Here is a 19,640-nt window from a genome sequence, read left to right on the forward strand (position 1 = left end):
AGATCCTTATGGTCAAGGCCCGCACACCTCTATTTCTGGAAATTCAATCTCCTTGTTACTGGTTTGTTGCTAGAACTGCTGTTTTCCCCAGTATTTATCCAGGTTTCCCTTCCAGGTTACAGTTGATGACTACGAACAAGCTGCCAAGAGCCTGGTGAAAGCTCTCCTGATCCGAGAGAAGTACTCACGTCTTGCCTACCATCGCTTCCCCAGAACAACGTCGCAGTACCTGTGCAGCATGCGGGATCAGAAATGGAAAGCTGAAGATGAGGTGTACCCAGGTGAATAGCCTTTCTAAAATATTCAGTTACATTCTAAAAAAATTCAAGATCATTTTAAAATACAGAATTAAACCCATGCACTACTGTAGTCAAGGGAAGTTGTATTTTTGTGATGATCTCTTCTGGCTGTCTTTGTAACTTATTCTGAGTGGAGAATCACTGATGGTCCTAAGTTATAAATCCTGTCCGTAATTTGGAACTTTGAAGCTGTCAAAACCTAAAAACCAAGACTAGACTCTCATTGATTACTCTATTTCCTAAGCAAATGGGATGTTAAGTAGCATACTTGTGCTCCCCCAGGAAAGAGCTGTATGGCTGTGGTTTCAAGTGAAGTCATTCCTCTTCATGTTGGCATACAGAACTAAAAGGGGTGATGAGCTCATCCACATCACAAATTGAAGCATGAAGACATGCCAGTTAGCAAGCCCTGAGTCAGGAATTTCACAGGCAGGCTACACTTGGCAGGTCAAGACTGGAAGCTTAGAGTCGTATTTGTTGGGCATCCTGCCTGGGTAAATAAACTGATCTCTCAACAAGGCTTGTTAGGTTGAACACAATCCCCCACTATGTGTGTCACAAATTATTTTTGTCTCTTAGGTGGGCTGTGTCTTGAAAGCTTTGCTTGTGCATTAAACTGTTTGCACTGCTCATTTCTGGATTAGGCTGCGAGGAGCAGCCTTCAGCCTGTACAGCTGGGTCACTGTAGATGGGTCCATGTTGCTGACAGCTTATTTTCAGCCTTGAAGTGACATTTTAAATCAATTACCCTCTGGCTTAGTGGATGAAAGAGGGTGACTAAATATGTTTTCAAGTGTTTGTTTTCCAGGAAGAGTGTAAAGAGGAGAGTATACTGAATATTCAAGACAGGGAAGATATTTTGGAACAGCTGCCAGGGAGATATTTCCAAGCTATTATTAGTTTAATAACTTTCTTACAGTTACGATTTTAAACTTATGACACAAAAAATGACATCTTGTTACACAATGTCTTAATTAGCACAAGTTTGAGCTAGATGGTTATGAATATTAGAGATAAGGATGGTATCAGTTTATAACACACATTCAGGTGCATATAGGTGAATAAAAGGACTGGTAATTACTTTTCTGTCATGGCTTAACTGAACAGGTAAAAAAGAAATCTCTAAGACTGAGCCAAAGAAAGTAGTTCAGTTGACATAACTGCAGTCAGGACACTGCTGGTTGCATTAGTAAGATGCTGAAAAAGAAGTGATGGTTGCTCATAATAGAAGTGACAATATTTGAGTGTTCTCATAAGCTAAATGTCCTAGAAGTGTGTGTAATTACTTGATTCTTAGGAAAAAACTTGATAATTTTTAAAGGCTTTACAAAACTGTACTGAACAAATCCCAACCGTGCTTCTGGTACTGTGTGATTTTGTTTATGAAAATCCCAATTGTGCTTCTTGTACTTTGTGATTTTATGATCAGAAGGCCAAGGGATAAACTGGATTTGTGTTGTATTATCTTTGGCTTTTATGCTTCTTGCTTCTATTTAAAAAAATTAAATGTTAGAAAAAAATTTTATTAAAAAAAATCAAACAAAACCATCACCACAGAAAACCACACATAAACAAACCAGCCCCAACAATCTAAAAACTCCGATCAAAACACAACAAAATCAACTAAATCTATGCTTAAATACAAACTTCCAATATTTCTACAGGGAGTCAGAAGGTGGAAAGAAAATAATGAAGGTGGGTATGAGGGAAACAACTGTTTTATTGTTCAAAATCTCAACTGTACTTCAACCATCCTAATTTAAATACTTCTGCAAACTCATTTTCAAACCTATTCCAACACACATTAATAAAGAATAGTATTAAATCTGTATGCACTGGTTCAGAGAACTCTAATAACATATGACATATAACATTTGAATTAAGGTAGGCACTTGATTTAGAGAGGGGCTGCAACTCACGCCTGCCAGAAAAGAGCTTTGTTGTAACAGCAGATCTTTTATAGTAGCTGAATGGGATTTTAATGTAAGTGCTGTGACCTGTTAGAAATGAAGCTTTGCAGAAGCAGCAAGTTCTTTTTGTAATGATTTTGCCTTTTGTGTAAGTTATTTCTTCTAATTGTAATGCAAATCTGTTTTCAGATTTCCATTCACCCCCAGAAGAAAATGAAGATCCTTATAACCTCGATGATGCTCCAGACAATTTGGATTATGTTATCAAGCTGAGAGGTGGCATTCCCTTTGTTTATGATAACAAAGAGATGATGGAGCTCAATGAGCCTCGGAGTTTGCCATATCCTGACCTGCAGACCTACACCCTTGACCTGAGCCACGTTCTTGCTCTCATTGCAGATGGTCCAACGTAGGTTCCTCTTTTGTTACTGTCCATTCAGGCTGCTGCTTACCTGTAGCTCAGTACTGCTCATTTCTGTGACATTTCATTCCTCAGCATACCCATTCTGTAGTAGTGTTTTGTTTTGCCTTTCTCAAGCATTAATGCATCATGGAAAATCTTAAAAAGGAAAAAATACAATGCCACCTACAGCTGCCTCGAATTTCTTTGGTTTCTTGCCATCAACCATGGCAAAAGGGATTAAGAGAAAACAGAAAAAAAAGAGGAATTGGCCAAATGTTTCCATTCAAGTCAAATCTGACCCAAACATCTTGAAACATGGGAACTGAAACTTTAATCTTTTTTTTTTCTTTTCCATTCTATTTTTGCTTCTGCTGAACCTGAGGTTTTTGAACAGTTGTCTGAAATTCCTTCATGTCTATTCTGCTCTGGCTGCATGAAGAGAAACCCTGCATGTGCAGAGCATATAGATCAGCTCAGCAACCTAAATACTCAGTCTCATTTGTTCCAGATGTCAATTAACTACTCATATGCTGCAAAACTGACCCATGCATGCACAATCAAAATAAGTCCAAAATTTCCCAGAACCACCAAATTCCTGTCAAGTCTCTAAAAACTAGAAATATAACAACTCTAGTAGAGTCAGTGACGCTCATGACAAAGCAATGTCCTTGCCTAGTGCATGATGAAAACATGTGCATCTAGTTTTAGGCTTACTTCCTAGTTAAGAATGGGAAACAGCAACACCTCTCATGGCCTCAACACCAGGAAAGGAAAAGAATCTAGGATGGAACTAAGCAGGAACCAAATTGTTCTTGTGAGCTATTTACCCTGTGTGCCAGCATTGTCTTGCTGGTCCCCCTGCCTGGGTGGGATCACTGCCACTGTGCCCAGTGAGCCCCACCTGGTGCATTCTTGCCCTTGTCTGTCTGTCTCACAGCTGTCAGTCTGTCTGCCTCGTGGCAGAGCGAGCCTGGCCCATTCCCTAAGCCCGTTCTCAGGAGCCAATTCCTGTGCTTCTGCCAGCGTTATCAGCTCCAAATCAGTGCCAGCTTGGCCAGGCTTTGGTTACAGTCAGCAATGGGCAAATGCATTCCAGTTATTGTGCCTTGTATTCCAAGAGGGTTAACAAGAGGATAAAAGGATGAGGAGGAAAACTAGAAACAAGAGTCATGCTGAATCCCCTTTTTGCAGTCTTCACTCAGACCTCACAGCTGTAGCAGGAAGCCCTAAGTAAGCAGGGCTGTGGTAGGACAAGTTAGAACACTCAGCATTTTGGTGAATCTAGGTTGGTCACCTGCTCCTTTCACTAATTCAGGGTGAGCTTTTGCAGGTTCAGCCACACTCTCTCTGAGAAATGTGCACAACCCAAAAGAAAAAGGCCTTTCCCACAATCCTGACTCATAAGCTCTTGTTTTGGTATTGTTTCCTTATTTGCAGCACGTTTTTCCCTGTCATTTATGCCCATCACATGTGGGGCTGCTCAGAGATCAAGAGCCACCGTTGTTTAATCTTTGCTGTTGGTAAACTGATGAAATCTCACCCCTGTTCCTCAGGCTTCTTGTGATCTTTTGGGTAACAGTATGACCCAACAGACTTCTCCAGTGGGCAAACACATCTTGATCAGTATTGGGTTCTGTGAGGCTGGGTTTGAAACAGGCTTCCAAAACCATAATGGGATTTGTGTCCTATTGAGGAGAGGTTGGCAACAATAAAGCAGGAAAAGAAGGCTATTACATTGACAGTGCTACCAAAATATTGTAGAGTCAATAAGAATTGACAGATGGTGAAGAGAAAAACCATGTCATTGGTTAAAAATAGAAGGAGAAACATGACAGAAGATCAAAGTGAAGACAGAGCTCTGAGTAGGCAAGCAGGAACAAAAAAGCATATTTTCTAAAAAGGGCACAAGAAATTATTTTGGAAAAAAGTGTTTCTACACAATATATGTATTCTCAAGGCATGAAAGATTAAAGCACGTTGCATCTTATCTTGGCTTCTCACATTTAACTGAAAAAACAAATTTGGAGGATTTTTTAAAAAAATCATTATGAGAAAGGCTGGATGACAAGTTGTTTCTGTTGTATGTGAGAAGATTGTTCTGTTGGAGGTACCATTTTAGAGAAGTTGCAGTTGACATCCCACTTGATTTTAGGTTTCATGCTTTGGTCATTATTACTACAAGGACTGCAGTTTATGCACAGGTATAGTGATGAATACTTGGACAAGTCAAAGGACATAACATGGTTTTGTAGAGTTCTGTTTGAGATTTCACTGATAACTTTGGTCTGAAATTGGTTACATATTTGTTAACCAGTAGGATAAAAAGACTGGGATTGTCTTGGACCTTGTAAAACTCCCCAACTTTTTTTTTACTGTGAAAACTTGGATGTTCTTTTTGAATTTGAAATACAGCTAGTTTTTAGAATTACAGTTCATTTTTGTGTTTTCTTTTACAGAAAAACGTATTGTCATCGGAGGCTTAACTTTTTAGAATCAAAATTTAGCTTACACGAGATGCTGAATGAAATGTCAGAATTTAAAGAACTAAAGAGTAATCCCCACCGAGACTTTTATAATGTGAGAAAGGTAAGTGTGAGAAGCATTAAAGGCATGACACTGTTTTTAGCAGGGGTTCCAGCAGTTTTGTTTTTCTTATTGAAGGTGTAGATGATATGCAATAGGTAGTGTGTGTATAGCACTGATGAATTAAGTTATTTTAAGAACGTTAACATTTTTCTACATGGGAGCTCTCCAGGAAAATGAACTTGAATGTGCGTGGGTTAATTGGATTATGCTAAACTAATTTGTTTACTTATTCAGAATCAAAGGGGCTAAATTGTGTGTAGATTGCTTTAAAGGATTGAAACAGAGTTAATCAAATGAAACTCACTTGGATTCTGAATAAAAATATCCATGTGGAGGTTTAATTAATTTTAATGAACTCAAAGATATTCAAGTGCATTTTTCTGCTTTCATGTAGGTGTGTCCTACTAGACTGTAGTAGGAACAGCTGTATAGATTTTAGATGATAATTGCATTTCATATTGAAAATAGATGTTTAAATACATGTCAAAAGACCTCCCACAGAAACTAAACTGAGGGTTTGTGCTGCCATCAGTATCTGGTAAAAAAAGTCTGTGATATATTAAGTAAAAAGATGATCTGAGTTGCAGTCTTGGCTCCCTCTGAGATACACTGGGCTACAATCAGGAGACAGGTAGGGGAATGAAGGAGCTGATTTAATTTCCTGACATATTCACGCCCAAGGGAGCTGTGTTCTCTTCAAAGCATAGAAGCAACAGTGTTAGGCTGCTTCATTTGCTTCCCTTTCCTGAAGTGGAGAGGAAGTTACTGAGTTACTGCTTCATTTTGATAGGTGAGATTTCTTCACAATTGCTGCTGGTGTTTTTAACCACTTTAGGTCCATTTTGCACTGTTTCTCTATACAACTGGAAGAGGTAATCCTTATTTTGTAACTTCAGGGTTTGCTAACCCTTCTCGTTACATTTTGGTTAGCACTAGTTCATCAAAAGCTCCTCTTGGCTTTTCCTCTAATGCCCAGTGTGTTTGCTGCTGCTGTTGTGGTAGTGAACTGTCCCAGTGTCCATCCCAGGGGTGGAAGCAGATGAGCTGTCAGGTAAATTCTAATGGATTTCACCCTTGTGACTGTTCAGATGTGTGGATGGGAGGATCTGTCAGTGAATTCACTCAGCTCCCAGCCTGACAGTTTTCTTGGCTAACCCTGGAGAGGCATTTTCTGCGTGCCACATTCACAGAAAACACTTCAGTAGCTGACAGAGACTTTAGTAATAAAACATGTGGTGACTGAGACACGCAGAGGTGTGGGTTGGGTGACCGCAATCAGTTTGGTTACTGAGAAGTTGTAATTAACAGGATTGTGCTTGCTAAGTTCAGCTTTTGATCTAAAAGCAAATGTTCAATGTCTCTGGGCATATCTTAATTATTTTTTAATTACCTGCTGTTGAATAAGCTACACTACAAAAGGATTCACGTTGTTCAAAAGCACAAAATGTGCATCACTTCCCTCTGGCAATAATCACATTCCAGAGAGCAGGAACCAACCTGCTCTTCTCTGCCAGAGACCATTCCTTCTGCCAGGTACCGCTTGCAAAATTCTTGCTGCACAGAGTTAATCTTGCTTCAAGTATTTTTGTGAAGCAAGCTCCCAAGCAGTATTTTTTCTGAAGCTCTCTGGAAAGTAAACTGCATTGTAGACACAGTTCCTGTCAGCCCCCAGATAATCTTGTTTTCCCCGTGTCTTGCTAGCCCCAGTAATGTTTGGAACTGTAACTTCCCTGAAGTGCTTCCTTGCTAGTAACAGGATCAGCAGTGAAACATTTGAAAGCCACACTTCTCAGCCCATATTTTCAGGTTGTCTCTCTGTTAAGTTAATCCTAAGAAGTGCTTACTGCTCCCAAGGAAAGCAGGGTTCACATCCCCAAAGACTGTTGGTGAAGTTGTGTATCACATCTCCTCAGACACAAGTGTGGTCCTGGTACAATCTGCTTATATGAAAGAGCCAAAGTAATGGATGGAAAATGCTAAAATTAGAACAGATATGAATGTAGTGGCAAGGTCAGTCAGTGAATGTATACTGCTGCTTTTGAACAGGTACAGTAGAAAGCTGGCCAGGATTAATTGCTAGCATGACAACCAAACATTACTGCTTTTCACCTGTCTCCTGCCCCCTTCCCCACTTTTTTCCTGATTTAGTAAGAGTTCTCCTCAGTGAGATGACCTGTTTGTTAAAACCCAGGATAAGGCTCATCTTAAATAAAGGACGTGCATATTTGTATCTTGCATATTGAACTTAACCAGAACGCAGCCCAGGATATGTTTTGCACTGATCAAGCTGGACACAGGTATTTCTCTAGACAGACAAGAATCCACAGGTGGTAAGACTGCGTGGCTGGCTCCCCTTGGCTCTCCACAGGAGGAGAACAGCTGTGTGTGAGGAAAACACTGACTTCAGAGGAGCCTCTGGAGTCTGCCATCAGCAGGATTCCTCACGGCCTCCAGCTGATGCACAGCAAAGTGCAAGCAACACTCATTTCCCACACAACACTGCCTGTGTGAAAAATGAAATTTAGGAACACAAACTCAGAACTGAGTTTTAACCTTTGTGTACCAGGGTGTCTTGTCCTATATGTGAGATTTGTTTAAAAAGAGCTTCCTGCAGACCTCTGTGCCCAACAGCCTTAGATAATTCAGAGCAGACAGTTGTTGGTTGTTTTTTTTTTTGGTTTTTTTTTTGAGGTGAAGCCAAGAGATTTTTTTTACCTAACGTTATTTGCTACCTTTGTAATGGATATCCATACTGAACTGGTGAGTGTCCTTCACTGCAAATAGCTTTGATAGGGTTTCTAAAGAAGAAAAAATCACAGCCTAAGCTTCTTTGTATATTCTTTGTTTCTGTAGCCACTATTTCAGTGTGTCAGCAAACCAGACCTGAGGATATGTCCTAGCAGTGACTTTTCCACATCACATTCTCCTGCCTGCAGGCTTACTAGTGCAGGTGCCCAACCTTGTGTGGGGAACTGTGCATGGGAAAATGCAGTTTCTGCATTCACAGCCCTGCTGAATGCTCTGCTGCAGTAGCTGCCTGCTGCTGTGGCATCTGTTGGATGAGGGAGTTGCAACTGATTTTTCATTTTTTTAAATTATTGGTTAGACAAAAAGGAAGTAAATTCTAGCTGGTTTTTAAGACCACAGAGTTGAAATATCACTGGTTGTACTTGTAAGAAGGGAAGTTAGAGGGGGGTTAAATGCTACTAAATCCTATAGATCTCACAGAATACTGAATGAAATTAGCAGATGTCTGCTTTTTAAACATTTGATTACAAATGAGTGAACGGTGAACTTAAACCTTAACTTCTATGAGCTTTGATTAATTCTGAGTTGGCTTTTTTGTTTGTTTGTTTCCCCCAGTAGCTACTTAGCTGGCTTTGGTGATGAAATAGTTTCACCATATAAACCAAAATGACAGTGAATGGGAAGGCTTACAGGTTAGCATGAGATACAAAGGGAATGTCCCTTCAGCATGAGCTGCAATGGTGCCTTGCCACTGTTAATTGGCAGTAGAGATGGCTGTTGTGATTTCAAAGCTCTGAGTGCTGCTCCTCCCCTCCTGCCTTGCAGAGATGCTGAGGCAAATTCTTGTCTCTACCCTCAGTCTTGCAAGTGAGCACAAAATACGCTCAAGTGTAAAGGTGTCAATCATTGTACTGCAAAATTTCTGTAGAGACCATAAAGAAAGCTTTTCCTCTCTCCTTTCTTTTAGTAATGAAAAGAACAGAACAAGAGATTTTCTCTTCACAGCAGTGTATTTCTGTATTTGTGTGAATACAGACACTCGGGTTGGTTTCTGCAGCCAAACAAGAAGCTGGATATGCAGGGATTCTCTTCTCATCTCTCCTGGTTTCTGGGTTGCTCTGCATGGCATAAATATGAATTAGACAAGCTCCTGAGGAGCTCTGCACAGCTCTGGGGACAGTTTCTGCTGCCAGGAGCATTCCTGCACTATCTGAGGACAGAGTATTTTGTGCCTCTGCCTCCCACGCCTTTCAAAGAACTGCAAGGAGGAAATCAATCACGCTGTATAAAGCTTTGCACCCTATCAGAAAAGTTGCTGCAGTATGAACGTATTGATGAGCAGGGAATCTAGCAGTGGGATGAGGAATGATTTCCCTTCAATTCAGCACTGAACTAAAGCCTGCAGAGGATTCAGTGTCAAGTTCATGCAGCTCATAGCTATTGGGTTAGAAGTATTTACAAGTCAAAGTGTGCATGTTTAGAAAATGTGGCAGTTTACAGCTGTGGATACTACTAGTCCATGCCCTGGAAAAGTTCAGTGTTATTAAAAGGGCTGGCCTTGGCATTTCTTTTTGGTGTATTTATCACTTATCACTCTGAATCTAGCTCACAGGCCCAATCCAGTGCAACTGTGATATGCACAGATAAACATCCATAAAACAGATCTGAGATGGAGGTTTTGTGGAGATCTGAGCGACAGTGGAAGGAAAGAGAAGCAATGCAGGAAGATGAGGGAAGAGGCAGAGTGGTTGAGGGAGGCTGGTGCTGGTTAGATGTGGAGGGCACTGGGAGCTCCTTCAAGCTGTAATTTGTACAACCACCTTGGCTGCGAAGGACAGGATTTCAGAGGGAAGCACAGGGTGGTGAGGTCAGTGAGGAGGGGAATGGAATAGTCTGAACTAGGAGTCTGCAGAGAAAGAAAGCCTGGCTTCACTACATGGAGAATTGCTGAGTGAAGGGAATTCTACCATTCTTTAAGTGCAGGAAAGCTGATGTCCAGCATCGCTCGAATGATGGAATTACAAGAATTTAACCTTTATATAAACAACTGTTTCCATTTGTTAAAAGAGCGAGTTCACTGAAGATATAATATTGTGTTCCAAGAAAGGCTTCTGTCAGTCATTCTGTTTTTCTTTCCACTGAAGATGAATGTGACCTTGAGTGAAAGGTTTTCTGCTGGGGGAGGGGACAATAGGCAGTGCAACAGGAAATGTGGTTAAGGGAATGCAGCTGGGGCTTTTTTTCCACTAAGGAGAAACTGGGCTGGAATGACACTATAGTGAATTTGAAAATGCAAGGAGAATGTCTGTAAATAGAAACAAATAAAGCTTGTGGTAGGGGTGTGTTACTCATGGTCCAGAAAAGTGTCAGCTTATTTGGTGTATTGTATGAAGAACAAAATAGTAACATCTTAAAGTGGGAGTGGCTTTGTCTTTTTTGGGAGGGAGGAAGAAGGCAAAGGGGGTATTTGCCACCCTTATATGAATTCAATATTTTCAAATTGTTTTTGTAGAAGCCTTTCATAATAAATAACAATAAAATTAGTAACAATATTTTAGCATGATAACATTTCACATAATAATAACAATAACAATAACCTGCCTAACCAAATCAGCCCATGTGAGCTTTGTCTAAGGGTTCTGTGTTCAGATACTCATTTAATTAGGATTGCATGGTAAAAATGTACAAGTGCACACACACTCATTCACTATGTGCTAGGGTAGATCAAAAGTCAAGCCCTTAAAATCTTCAAAAAGTTACATTTATGCTAAGAAACTTCATTTTCTTCAATGAAGAAGAAAAGCTGTGTGATACTCTTATGAATTTCAACTCTAGTCTTTTATGACTTCTTGTTACTGAAGTTGCTGCTTGCTTAAAGGTCAGATTATACTGGCTAGTAAAAAAAGGCAGTTAAAGTAGTGAATATTCTCTGGAAAACACATGAAGGAGATTCCAGAAAGGTCTCTAAAGTTTTGGCAGATAAGTATGTTTAGGTTGAAGGAGGAGGTAAAAAACAAATATATATATATATATAAAGGCAGATCTTTGTTCTCAGAATAAACCCACTGTGGTTAGCTCAGCTCTAGGGCTGTGTGTGACGTGTTTGTGGGGACTGCAGAAGATGTGACAGCAGCTCACTGAACAGCAAAGGCACACTCCAGAGAATCATTACTCAACAGGAAGCAGGATATTAAATGCAATGCAATCTTTTCACACAAGCAAACAAAAGGAACAAAAAGCCTCCTTGCTTTCCATCCTTGCCCTCCTAACAGCAGTGAATTCATGTTGATTTACATAAAGAGGAAGTGCTGTGTCTTTTGTTCTGACTTTTTTCAAGACTCATTAATTCCAGGAGCTGAGCCTCCGCTGGAACCGCTGCATTCTGAAATTCAATGAACCACATTTATTCAGGGTCCCTACACCTGTATTCTCTGCTTATGACTTGCTTTTCCTTAGCATTTAGAGCCTAAAGGGCATCTGTTAACTGTTGTTAACACTCTCCTGTAAAAGTTGACCAAGCCTAGCAGCATTTCACTGTTCCAGGAAGAGCTTATAGAGAATGTTTATTAACCTGAGTAAGCACATGTATAAAATGCACTTGGGCTCAAGTAACTATCCAAGTACTCTGAGGAGGGTAAGAATACATAGTGGGGAGGTGTGTTTACTCTTTATACACAGCAATGTTTCCACAGTATTACATAAAGTAATGTACTTTATGTTCTGTACTTTGAGACAGCAGTATGTTTCTTGCTTTTTCATTTAGCTTTAATATGTCTGGTACATTTCAATTAGGCAATGATTAACAATTAAGTGTTTAGGATTTAGTTTTATATCCTGGTCTTTATTTATGCTACTGACATTCACAGGGAGAAGCTGCAACAACTTGTGTATATATAACATGCAAATAAAATGACTGCAGGTGCCAAGTGAAGCAGTGGCATTCCTGTGGCCTGCATGTCACGGCATAAACCTAGGTTTACACTGCAGGAGGGTGCTCGTGTGCTCTGTGATGTGTTTCCTGCTGATCCTTAAAAGCAGATAAGGATGTTGATTAGTTCTGTTGAAATGTGAAACTGCAGAGTCACTGCACAGAGGGGAATGTGTTGGGCTCATTTTGTGTGTGTCCGTGTTTGCAGTTTCCTGGATGAGAGTCCTTTCAGGCATTTAGGTTCAGTGGTTCCTTATAGCTGGGTTATCTGAGTATTTGGTTTATTTGAGAAGATCTTTTAGTGTTACTAAGGCCTTACACAGGGAAAACTTACATGACAACCAACCCCCCAGATCTCGTGAGTTGTTTCTTTGGATTGTGTTCCAACAGAGGCTGCTCAGGTGGCAGTGCAAGCTTCTGAGCAAAAGCAAAGCAGACCTGTGGAAATCATTTGTTCCTTGTTAATACTTTTTGTTTTCAACAAAACCTGAAGGAGTACCCTCAGACCTTCTGTGAATTTGCACTTGCCTTAGTGTGTGAAGAGATCTAAGAAAAGAGATCTGAGAAGTCTGGCAGCGTTATGAGTTGCTGTGTTATAATAAAACTTGGGAAAAATGGTGACAAAAATCTCACATGTATAGTCTTCAGTTCTAGTGACCTAAGATGTTTCATCTTAGGTTGAAATACAAAAATGAATTCTGCTTTTGGACATAGCTGAGAATTCCAAGTCCCTTCAGTCAATGAAGATATAACCACAGTCTATGGAGAGGCATTGTTGATTCCTTAATGAAGTAAAAGGATACTAAGGGATCAGAGTGTCCTTTAAGGAAGTATCAAATTTAATCTGAACCCAGGGTCAGTGATTGGCCCTTAGAATGTATCTTGTTGAAAATTTTCCTATTTAAATAGGAAACTACTAATTGAGGGCTACTTTACTTACAGTTCTGTTTATTGAATAATTCTACCAAAATCAAAATCTTAGGGTTCTGAAATATTTTGATTTGCTCAGGCACTAATCCATTTGTTACATAAGGAATATTTTAGAAGCCTTTAGTCTCGGTTGTCAGTGACATAGATACTTTGCTAATTAAGTTTATTGATGAGTAATTAAGCAGATGGATGATAAGTAGATGGATCAAAAATAACCTTTTGATTTCAGGTTGACACACATATCCACGCTGCTGCCTGCATGAACCAGAAGCACTTACTGAGGTTTATTAAGCACACCTATCAAACGGAGCCCGACAGGATTGTTGCAGAGAAAAAAGGCAAGAAGATGACTTTAAAGCAAGTCTTCGAAAGCCTTCACATGGACCCCTATGACCTCACTGTAGACTCTTTAGATGTCCATGCAGTAAGTCTAGTGAAATGACAAAACAAATGGGAAAAAGATAAGTTTTCCCAGAGCAAAATTCTAGTTTCCACAATGTTTGCATGATAACTTACTAAATCAGAATTTGACTTGATGCATTACACTGCATGTTTGAAAGAAGTTCTTTTCTGTGCCTTTTAATGCTAGGCAATATAATTTATGAACCACTGTGTTAAAACTACGGTTATTTGGGTTTTTTTCCTCCTCCAGGGACGTCAGACATTCCATCGATTTGACAAATTCAATTCCAAGTACAATCCAGTTGGTGCCAGTGAGCTGAGGGACTTGTATTTGAAGACTGAGAACTATATTGGTGGTGAATATTTTGCTCGTATGGTCAAGGTAAATAAATTTCAAGCATTTCAAGTAGAGAAATGAAGGTTTGTAATAGATTTGTGTTGTCATAATTGTATACAGACCTAACGCTATGGTGAAGTGATTCCAGGTATTGGGCTTGCTCCAGCAATTCCTAAGAGAAAAACCTCTGCTAAGCCAGGCCCTGCTGCTTTCTGAATGGTTTTATGAGTTAGAAACATACACATCAGCTGTGTGTGAGTTTAAAGCTGGGTTGTGGGTGGTTTTAAACTCATGGAGAGCAGCTGAGGGTCAATGCACTGGTTTCATACTTTGGTAGGATTTAGTTGGCTACTGGTAGTTGGTAGGGAAGTGTCTCTGCATAAATCTGCATCTGCACATGTATGCAACAGGCTTCCAATTAATTTTTTAGAACAAAATAATTAGTGGTTTTTGTGATGTAGTAGATGTCAGCTCTTCTTGAAGAGACAGAAGTATTGTCTAAAATCAGTTGCTGTAAAATTGCTTACTACCTCAGATTCTGGGTCAGATTCTCCATTGTTCTGCATATTTTATGTAGACATTTGCTGTAGTTTAAATGGTCTAATTCTGATTTATCAATCTTAAACGTAGGTCTGACAAAAGCGTTAGCAATGACCGCACCAAGAACATTGTCCTCTAAAAGGAGGTGTTAGAGTTATTCCCAGTTATATGTACAGTTATGTCTACTCACATGATATTTGAGCTAGCTTGCTAGTAGAATTTTTAGATGCCTAAAATAAAACAATGGATTGTAAGACAAGAGATTCCCTTTATCTTTAAAGGGTGCCAATACAGTTATGTCTGCTCTGAGAAAAAAAATGCAATGATAAATATATTTCTAGCTGTAAATGATCTTAGTGTCCATATTAAAGCAAATATATTTATTACTTACTAGGAAGTAGCCCGTGAACTAGAAGAAAGTAAGTACCAGTACACAGAACCCCGCTTATCCATTTATGGACGGTCTCCAGATGAATGGCTGAACTTGGCAAAATGGTTCATTAAGCATAAAGTTTATTCCCCTAATATGCGCTGGATAATTCAGGTTCCCAGAATCTAGTAAGTAATCAGGAGCTCTTGGTAATCTTAATAGTTTGAAATCATAGCAATGACTTAATTTCTGATAATATTTAGTTGGCTTATTAGCTGTCCTGTAGTTCTATTTATAAGCAGTAGCTTGGGAGATTTATTTTTGACCATTGATGCAGTTTTCCTGACAGTCTGGGGGTGGAAGACAGGAGATGGGGATTGAATCTACTCTTTATGAAGCTGTTCATAACACTACTGTGAATTATTTGTAAGTCTGAAGATATTGAAACCAAAATTTACAACTGGGTGAAATCAAGCTGCATTCAAAGGCAAGTTAAAATACAATTTAGTAATAAGAATAAATCAACTCTTGAATCCCATGAAGGAGTAGAAAATGCCCCATCAAACTGTTATCATCAAGATTAGAGATTAAATGCTAGTGAACTTGGAAACAACCCAGACTGATGATTTCCAAACTTAAATCCTTATCAGTTCTTCTAAGTTTTTAAGCATCCTTTGAGACTTTATTACTGTGTGTTGTAATACAATCTCCCCTGATAATTTTCTTAGACTTAATAGCTGAGCTTCATGTTTTGAAATGTCACAGTTGGGAGTATGAGTAGAGAAGGAGCTGTCACAGTCACATATATCCCCCAGTGTGCTTCTCCTTGGGGAGAAAGTGTCTCTCCTTTAATTTCTTACATGGCAATTTCTTACATCCATGGCACAGTCAGCACTGTGAGTAAGTCATGCATTTAGTGGCACATGGAAATACAATCCCTTTTCTCTGAAAGGCTCACTAAAGCACAGCATTCTACTTTCATCTGGAGTAGTTACAACTTCAGGAAACTTTCTTTTTAGGAAACTTTAGAACCTTTCAAGAGAGGTAGCTCATTATCTCCTGTCAGTTTATGGATGTCTGTCAGGGTCACTGCTCTGAGGCAGCACCTACCCCTGTGCATGCTGTCTCTATTTTTGGAGCACTTGAGAGCTTCAGCAGAGCCTGGATGAAGCAGAGTGCAGGCAATGCAGGAAACAGAGCGCAGAGACAATCTGCCCTGACATAAGCTCTGAATTTCTGAATCCTGGTGGAACTGAAGCTCTAGAATGTACACAAATAACAGAAAATACAGAAGTGAAGGACAATACAAGCTTATTAAAGAATGTGTCTATTTTTTCCCCTTCAGTGACATATTTAGATCTAAAAATATTCTGCCTAGTTTTGGGAAGATGTTGGAGAACATCTTTGTACCTTTGTTTGAAGCAACAATCAATCCCAAAGACCACAAAGAATTGCACCTATTCCTCAAATATGTAAGTATGTTTGGCTTTTCTTTCTCACATGAAATGGATCCTCTACTGCGTTTGTTTTGTTTTGGGTTTTTTTTTTTGTTTTGTTTTGGTTTTTTTGATCCACAGCTGTTCCCAGATGCTAAAATAGCTTCCTTCTCCACAGATTGTTCATATTATTACTGTTTCACAGCCCTGACACATAATTTAGTTAAGGTCTGTGTGAGGTTCTACTGTCACATAACCTGTTTATTTCCTCAGAAACAGCTCAGCAGCTTTTTATTTGTCCTTTCATTAATGACCAAAAATGTCTCCATGCTCTTGTGCATCATCATCCAGGATGGGTACTTTGAGCTGCTTCTGAACTGGCCTTCAAGAAGGAGGCAGCTGGAAGGAAGCATTGTGTAGATCATGATGGAACTCAGGAGAGAAGTGGGGATGTGGCTGCTCAGACAAGGTTAACACAGACATTTCTGAGTCTGTGATTTGCCTCAAATCAGAACTCTGAGTTTGCTGGGAGCCTCTTGCTTTCAGCTGCTTATCAAAGACAGCAGATGAGTTCAAAGGATTCTAGTCTGGATCTTAGGGAGTCTTGCAGCTCTGTAAACCCCCACAGAAGCCTCAAGGCTTTTGTGCACCTGGGCTTCCTGTTTGTCTCAGAAGGAAAAACAAAAGGGTAAAACTTTGACAAAACATGTTATTCCTGCTGTGTGCATGGTATGGTAGGATGCAGAGCAGCAGGACTACCAGGACAGGGATGGAAAGGAAGGAAGAGGGACTGGATGCTTGTTCAAACAAGTCCTGAAGCAAGAGTAAGTGGCACTGAATTTGCTTCTTGCAGCCCCTTATTTCTGTGAATTTCCTCTCCTACCAGGTGACTGGCTTTGACAGTGTTGATGATGAATCCAAACACAGTGGCCATATGTTCTCTGACAAGAGCCTTAACCCTGACCTCTGGACCAGTGAGAAGAATCCCCCTTATAGCTACTACTTGTATTATATGTATGTGAACATCATGCTGCTCAACAACCTTAGGAGGTAAGCTGACGTTTTTCTATTTTACAAGCTCCCAGAAAATCAGTATCTTTCTCTCAGACTGTCACTGTCTAGATTACTGATCTTCTGAAGCAAGGGTTATTTTAAATTGTTTAGAGAGTTGAGCTGAGATATCTTGAAAATACTAACAATACAATTAATTCAAACAAAAAATTCAGAAATTGTAGAGGCATCAGGTAAATATTTTGGTTTTATATTTGTGTATATTTTGGGGGTTTTTTTAACTGCTTAAAGCATATACCAAAGGAAACAAAAGAAGGAACCCCACAAAACCCTCTTATTGAGGTTTGCTTGGCTTTGCAGCAGATTCCCAAATGCAATGTACCTGCCTCTTGGTGCCTGGCTATCTCCTGGTAATTTAAGAGAGACAAAGTAATATTGTGACATACAGCCCTAGGGGCTGCTACATTGAGACAGTCCAAGTAGGACACAATTACAAACTGCACATCCAGCTAACTTCCTTCAGCAGCCTTCTTGACTCACTCAGTTTTACTCCTTTTTTTCCCAGACCAGTGTCTGGGCAGTAATGCAGGCAGTTGTGTGACATCAGACTGTCAGAGCAGATTTTCACATCAGGCTCAGGAAAGCCTGAAATTCATTGTGAGGTTAGGTTGCTAAATTTGCAGCTGACTCATTGAGTGACCTGCACAACTGACTCCAGCTGAGGCACAGTGAGATTATCCACTGATATGAGTGTGTCATCACTTACCCTGAAAGGATTTGGTTTGTTGAGTTATTTAGCTTATTTCAGTTATTTAGAAAATGTTTTGGATTTTCTTACAGAAGGTGCATAGGTTTGTCATTTTACAGTTTTATCCAAGTTCAAAATGTTATTTCTTCTCTCCCACTGCTATTTCAAGCATTGCTTTATCATCCCATTTGACCAAAACTCATAATGCAAACACCCACCTTAAATTACCTTGTATGTGCAATGATCAGGAGTAGTTGTTAGTTTTAATTCTGTAATGGAAAGGACACACTTCAGCAGATAGCTAAGTCATCCCTTTCTCCTGACTTCCTTTACATTCTCTGTAGCCTACATGCTTTTTCTGTTCCAAAGACAGATTCTGCCAGAACTAATACATTTCTTTTTTACCTCAAGATCATTTTGACTTTTGTATTAAAATGCCCCCAGGTAATCATTAAATATTCTTTATAGCTGAGATACTGACAGAATTCACCAGTGAGTCACTAACTGCTCACCCTGTTAATCTGACTGCTTGAGTCAACACAGCCTTGACAAGATTGTTTTATACTTTTGGTAATATTAGCAAGGATGGATTACATCCTCACATCAGGAGAAATGTTACTGACTTGCACCCTAGAACTGCTTTATATTCTAGCACTCCTTGTTGAAATTGTGTTTTAAACGTCTCCAAATACTTGTGGGACATTTGTCTGCACTGAATAACAGGGTTATTATAACCTCAAACCCAACATCACTTTTAATGTAGGTGATAACATAATTCTAGAAATTACAGTGGAAGTCTGGTGTAGTAACTAACATTCCTAGATCATCTCTTCTTCTGAGGGTGTGGTTTTATACTACACTTAACCTGCTGAGATGGCAGGCTCTGATCACACTAGGTACTGTTAGCTAACTCTTGGCAAAGTGCTTCCCCTTCTTCCCTCATTTTGAACCAGGAATTCTGCAGCTACAGGTTCCATGGGTTTACTGAATTTTCCATTTGTCAGTTCACCCCACTGAAATCCATTCAGTAGCTGTTCACCCCGTGGGTAGACAATTGCGAAATGAGATGTAACTGGGGAAGGAATGAAGACACAAATTTGTCTGGTGGTAGAAGGTGCTTGGATAGAGGGACCTGCCCTTTTTGAGCAGCCCACTACAGTTAAGCCTGGGTGATGTCACATCAAACTGTGAGAATGTGTAACGTAATTTTCTTCTTTTTAAATTCACATATTACTGGCAGTTATATACCAAATAGATAAAGAACAGCGCTTTAAGTGAAACTTTTAATCCCTTCAGGGAAAGAGGCATGTGCACTTTCCTGTTTCGACCTCACTGTGGAGAAGCTGGGTCTATCACACACCTCGTTTCTGCCTTTTTGACAGCAGACAACATCTCTCATGGATTGCTCCTGAAGAAGGTATTGCTTGTTTGCTCCTAACCTAATCACTGTGTGCTCAGACATCCATCACTGGTTCAAACAGAAGGCACCAAACCGACATTTTTTGGGGCAGCCCAAAATTAATTTGGGCTGCCCCATTACCTCACTTTCTTAGCAAGGCACAAGTAACTCTTAAGTTTGGTCAGAAACTCCACCCAGACCCCCTCAACACCAGAACACGTGGACCTGTTGGAGGGAGTCCAGAGGAGGCCATGAAGATGCTCAGAGGGCTGGAGCACCTCTCCTGTGAGGAAAGGCTGTGAGCACTGGGGCTGTGCAGCCTGGAAAAGTGAAGGCTCTAGGGAGACCTTCTAGCACCTTCCAGTAGCTAAACGGGGGTTACAAGAGAGCTGGAGGGGGACTTTTTGCAAGGGCAGGTGACAGGACAAGGGGGAGTTGAAAAAGGGTAAGTTGAGATTAGATATTGGGAAGAAATCCTTCACTGTGAGGGTGAGGCCCTGGCACAGGTTGCCCAGAAGCTGTGGATGCCCCATCCCTGGAAGTGTTCAAGGCCAGGTGGGATGGGGATTTGAACCACCTGGGCTAGTGGGAGG

At 40.1% G+C, this 19,640-nt stretch overlaps 1 protein-coding gene across 3 annotated transcripts in view; it reads left to right on the forward strand.

Annotated features, from left to right (window-relative positions):
- AMPD3 (adenosine monophosphate deaminase 3) overlaps positions 1-19,640 on the forward strand; it is a 33,419-nt gene that overhangs the window by 6,628 nt on the left and 7,151 nt on the right. For all 3 annotated transcript variants that reach the window (XM_063397665.1, XM_063397664.1, XM_063397662.1), the window contains exons 4-12: positions 116-281; positions 2,399-2,618; positions 5,069-5,198; positions 13,034-13,228; positions 13,457-13,588; positions 14,478-14,641; positions 15,799-15,925; positions 16,776-16,939; positions 18,945-19,065. In XM_063397665.1, the coding sequence (XP_063253735.1) occupies positions 116-281; positions 2,399-2,618; positions 5,069-5,198; positions 13,034-13,228; positions 13,457-13,588; positions 14,478-14,641; positions 15,799-15,925; positions 16,776-16,939; positions 18,945-19,065 (1,419 nt within the window). The remainder of the gene's footprint in view (positions 1-115; positions 282-2,398; positions 2,619-5,068; positions 5,199-13,033; positions 13,229-13,456; positions 13,589-14,477; positions 14,642-15,798; positions 15,926-16,775; positions 16,940-18,944; positions 19,066-19,640) is intronic.

Source organism: Prinia subflava, chromosome 5, assembly GCF_021018805.1.
Source record: "Prinia subflava isolate CZ2003 ecotype Zambia chromosome 5, Cam_Psub_1.2, whole genome shotgun sequence".
Classification (NCBI taxonomy): domain Eukaryota; kingdom Metazoa; phylum Chordata; class Aves; order Passeriformes; family Cisticolidae; genus Prinia; species Prinia subflava.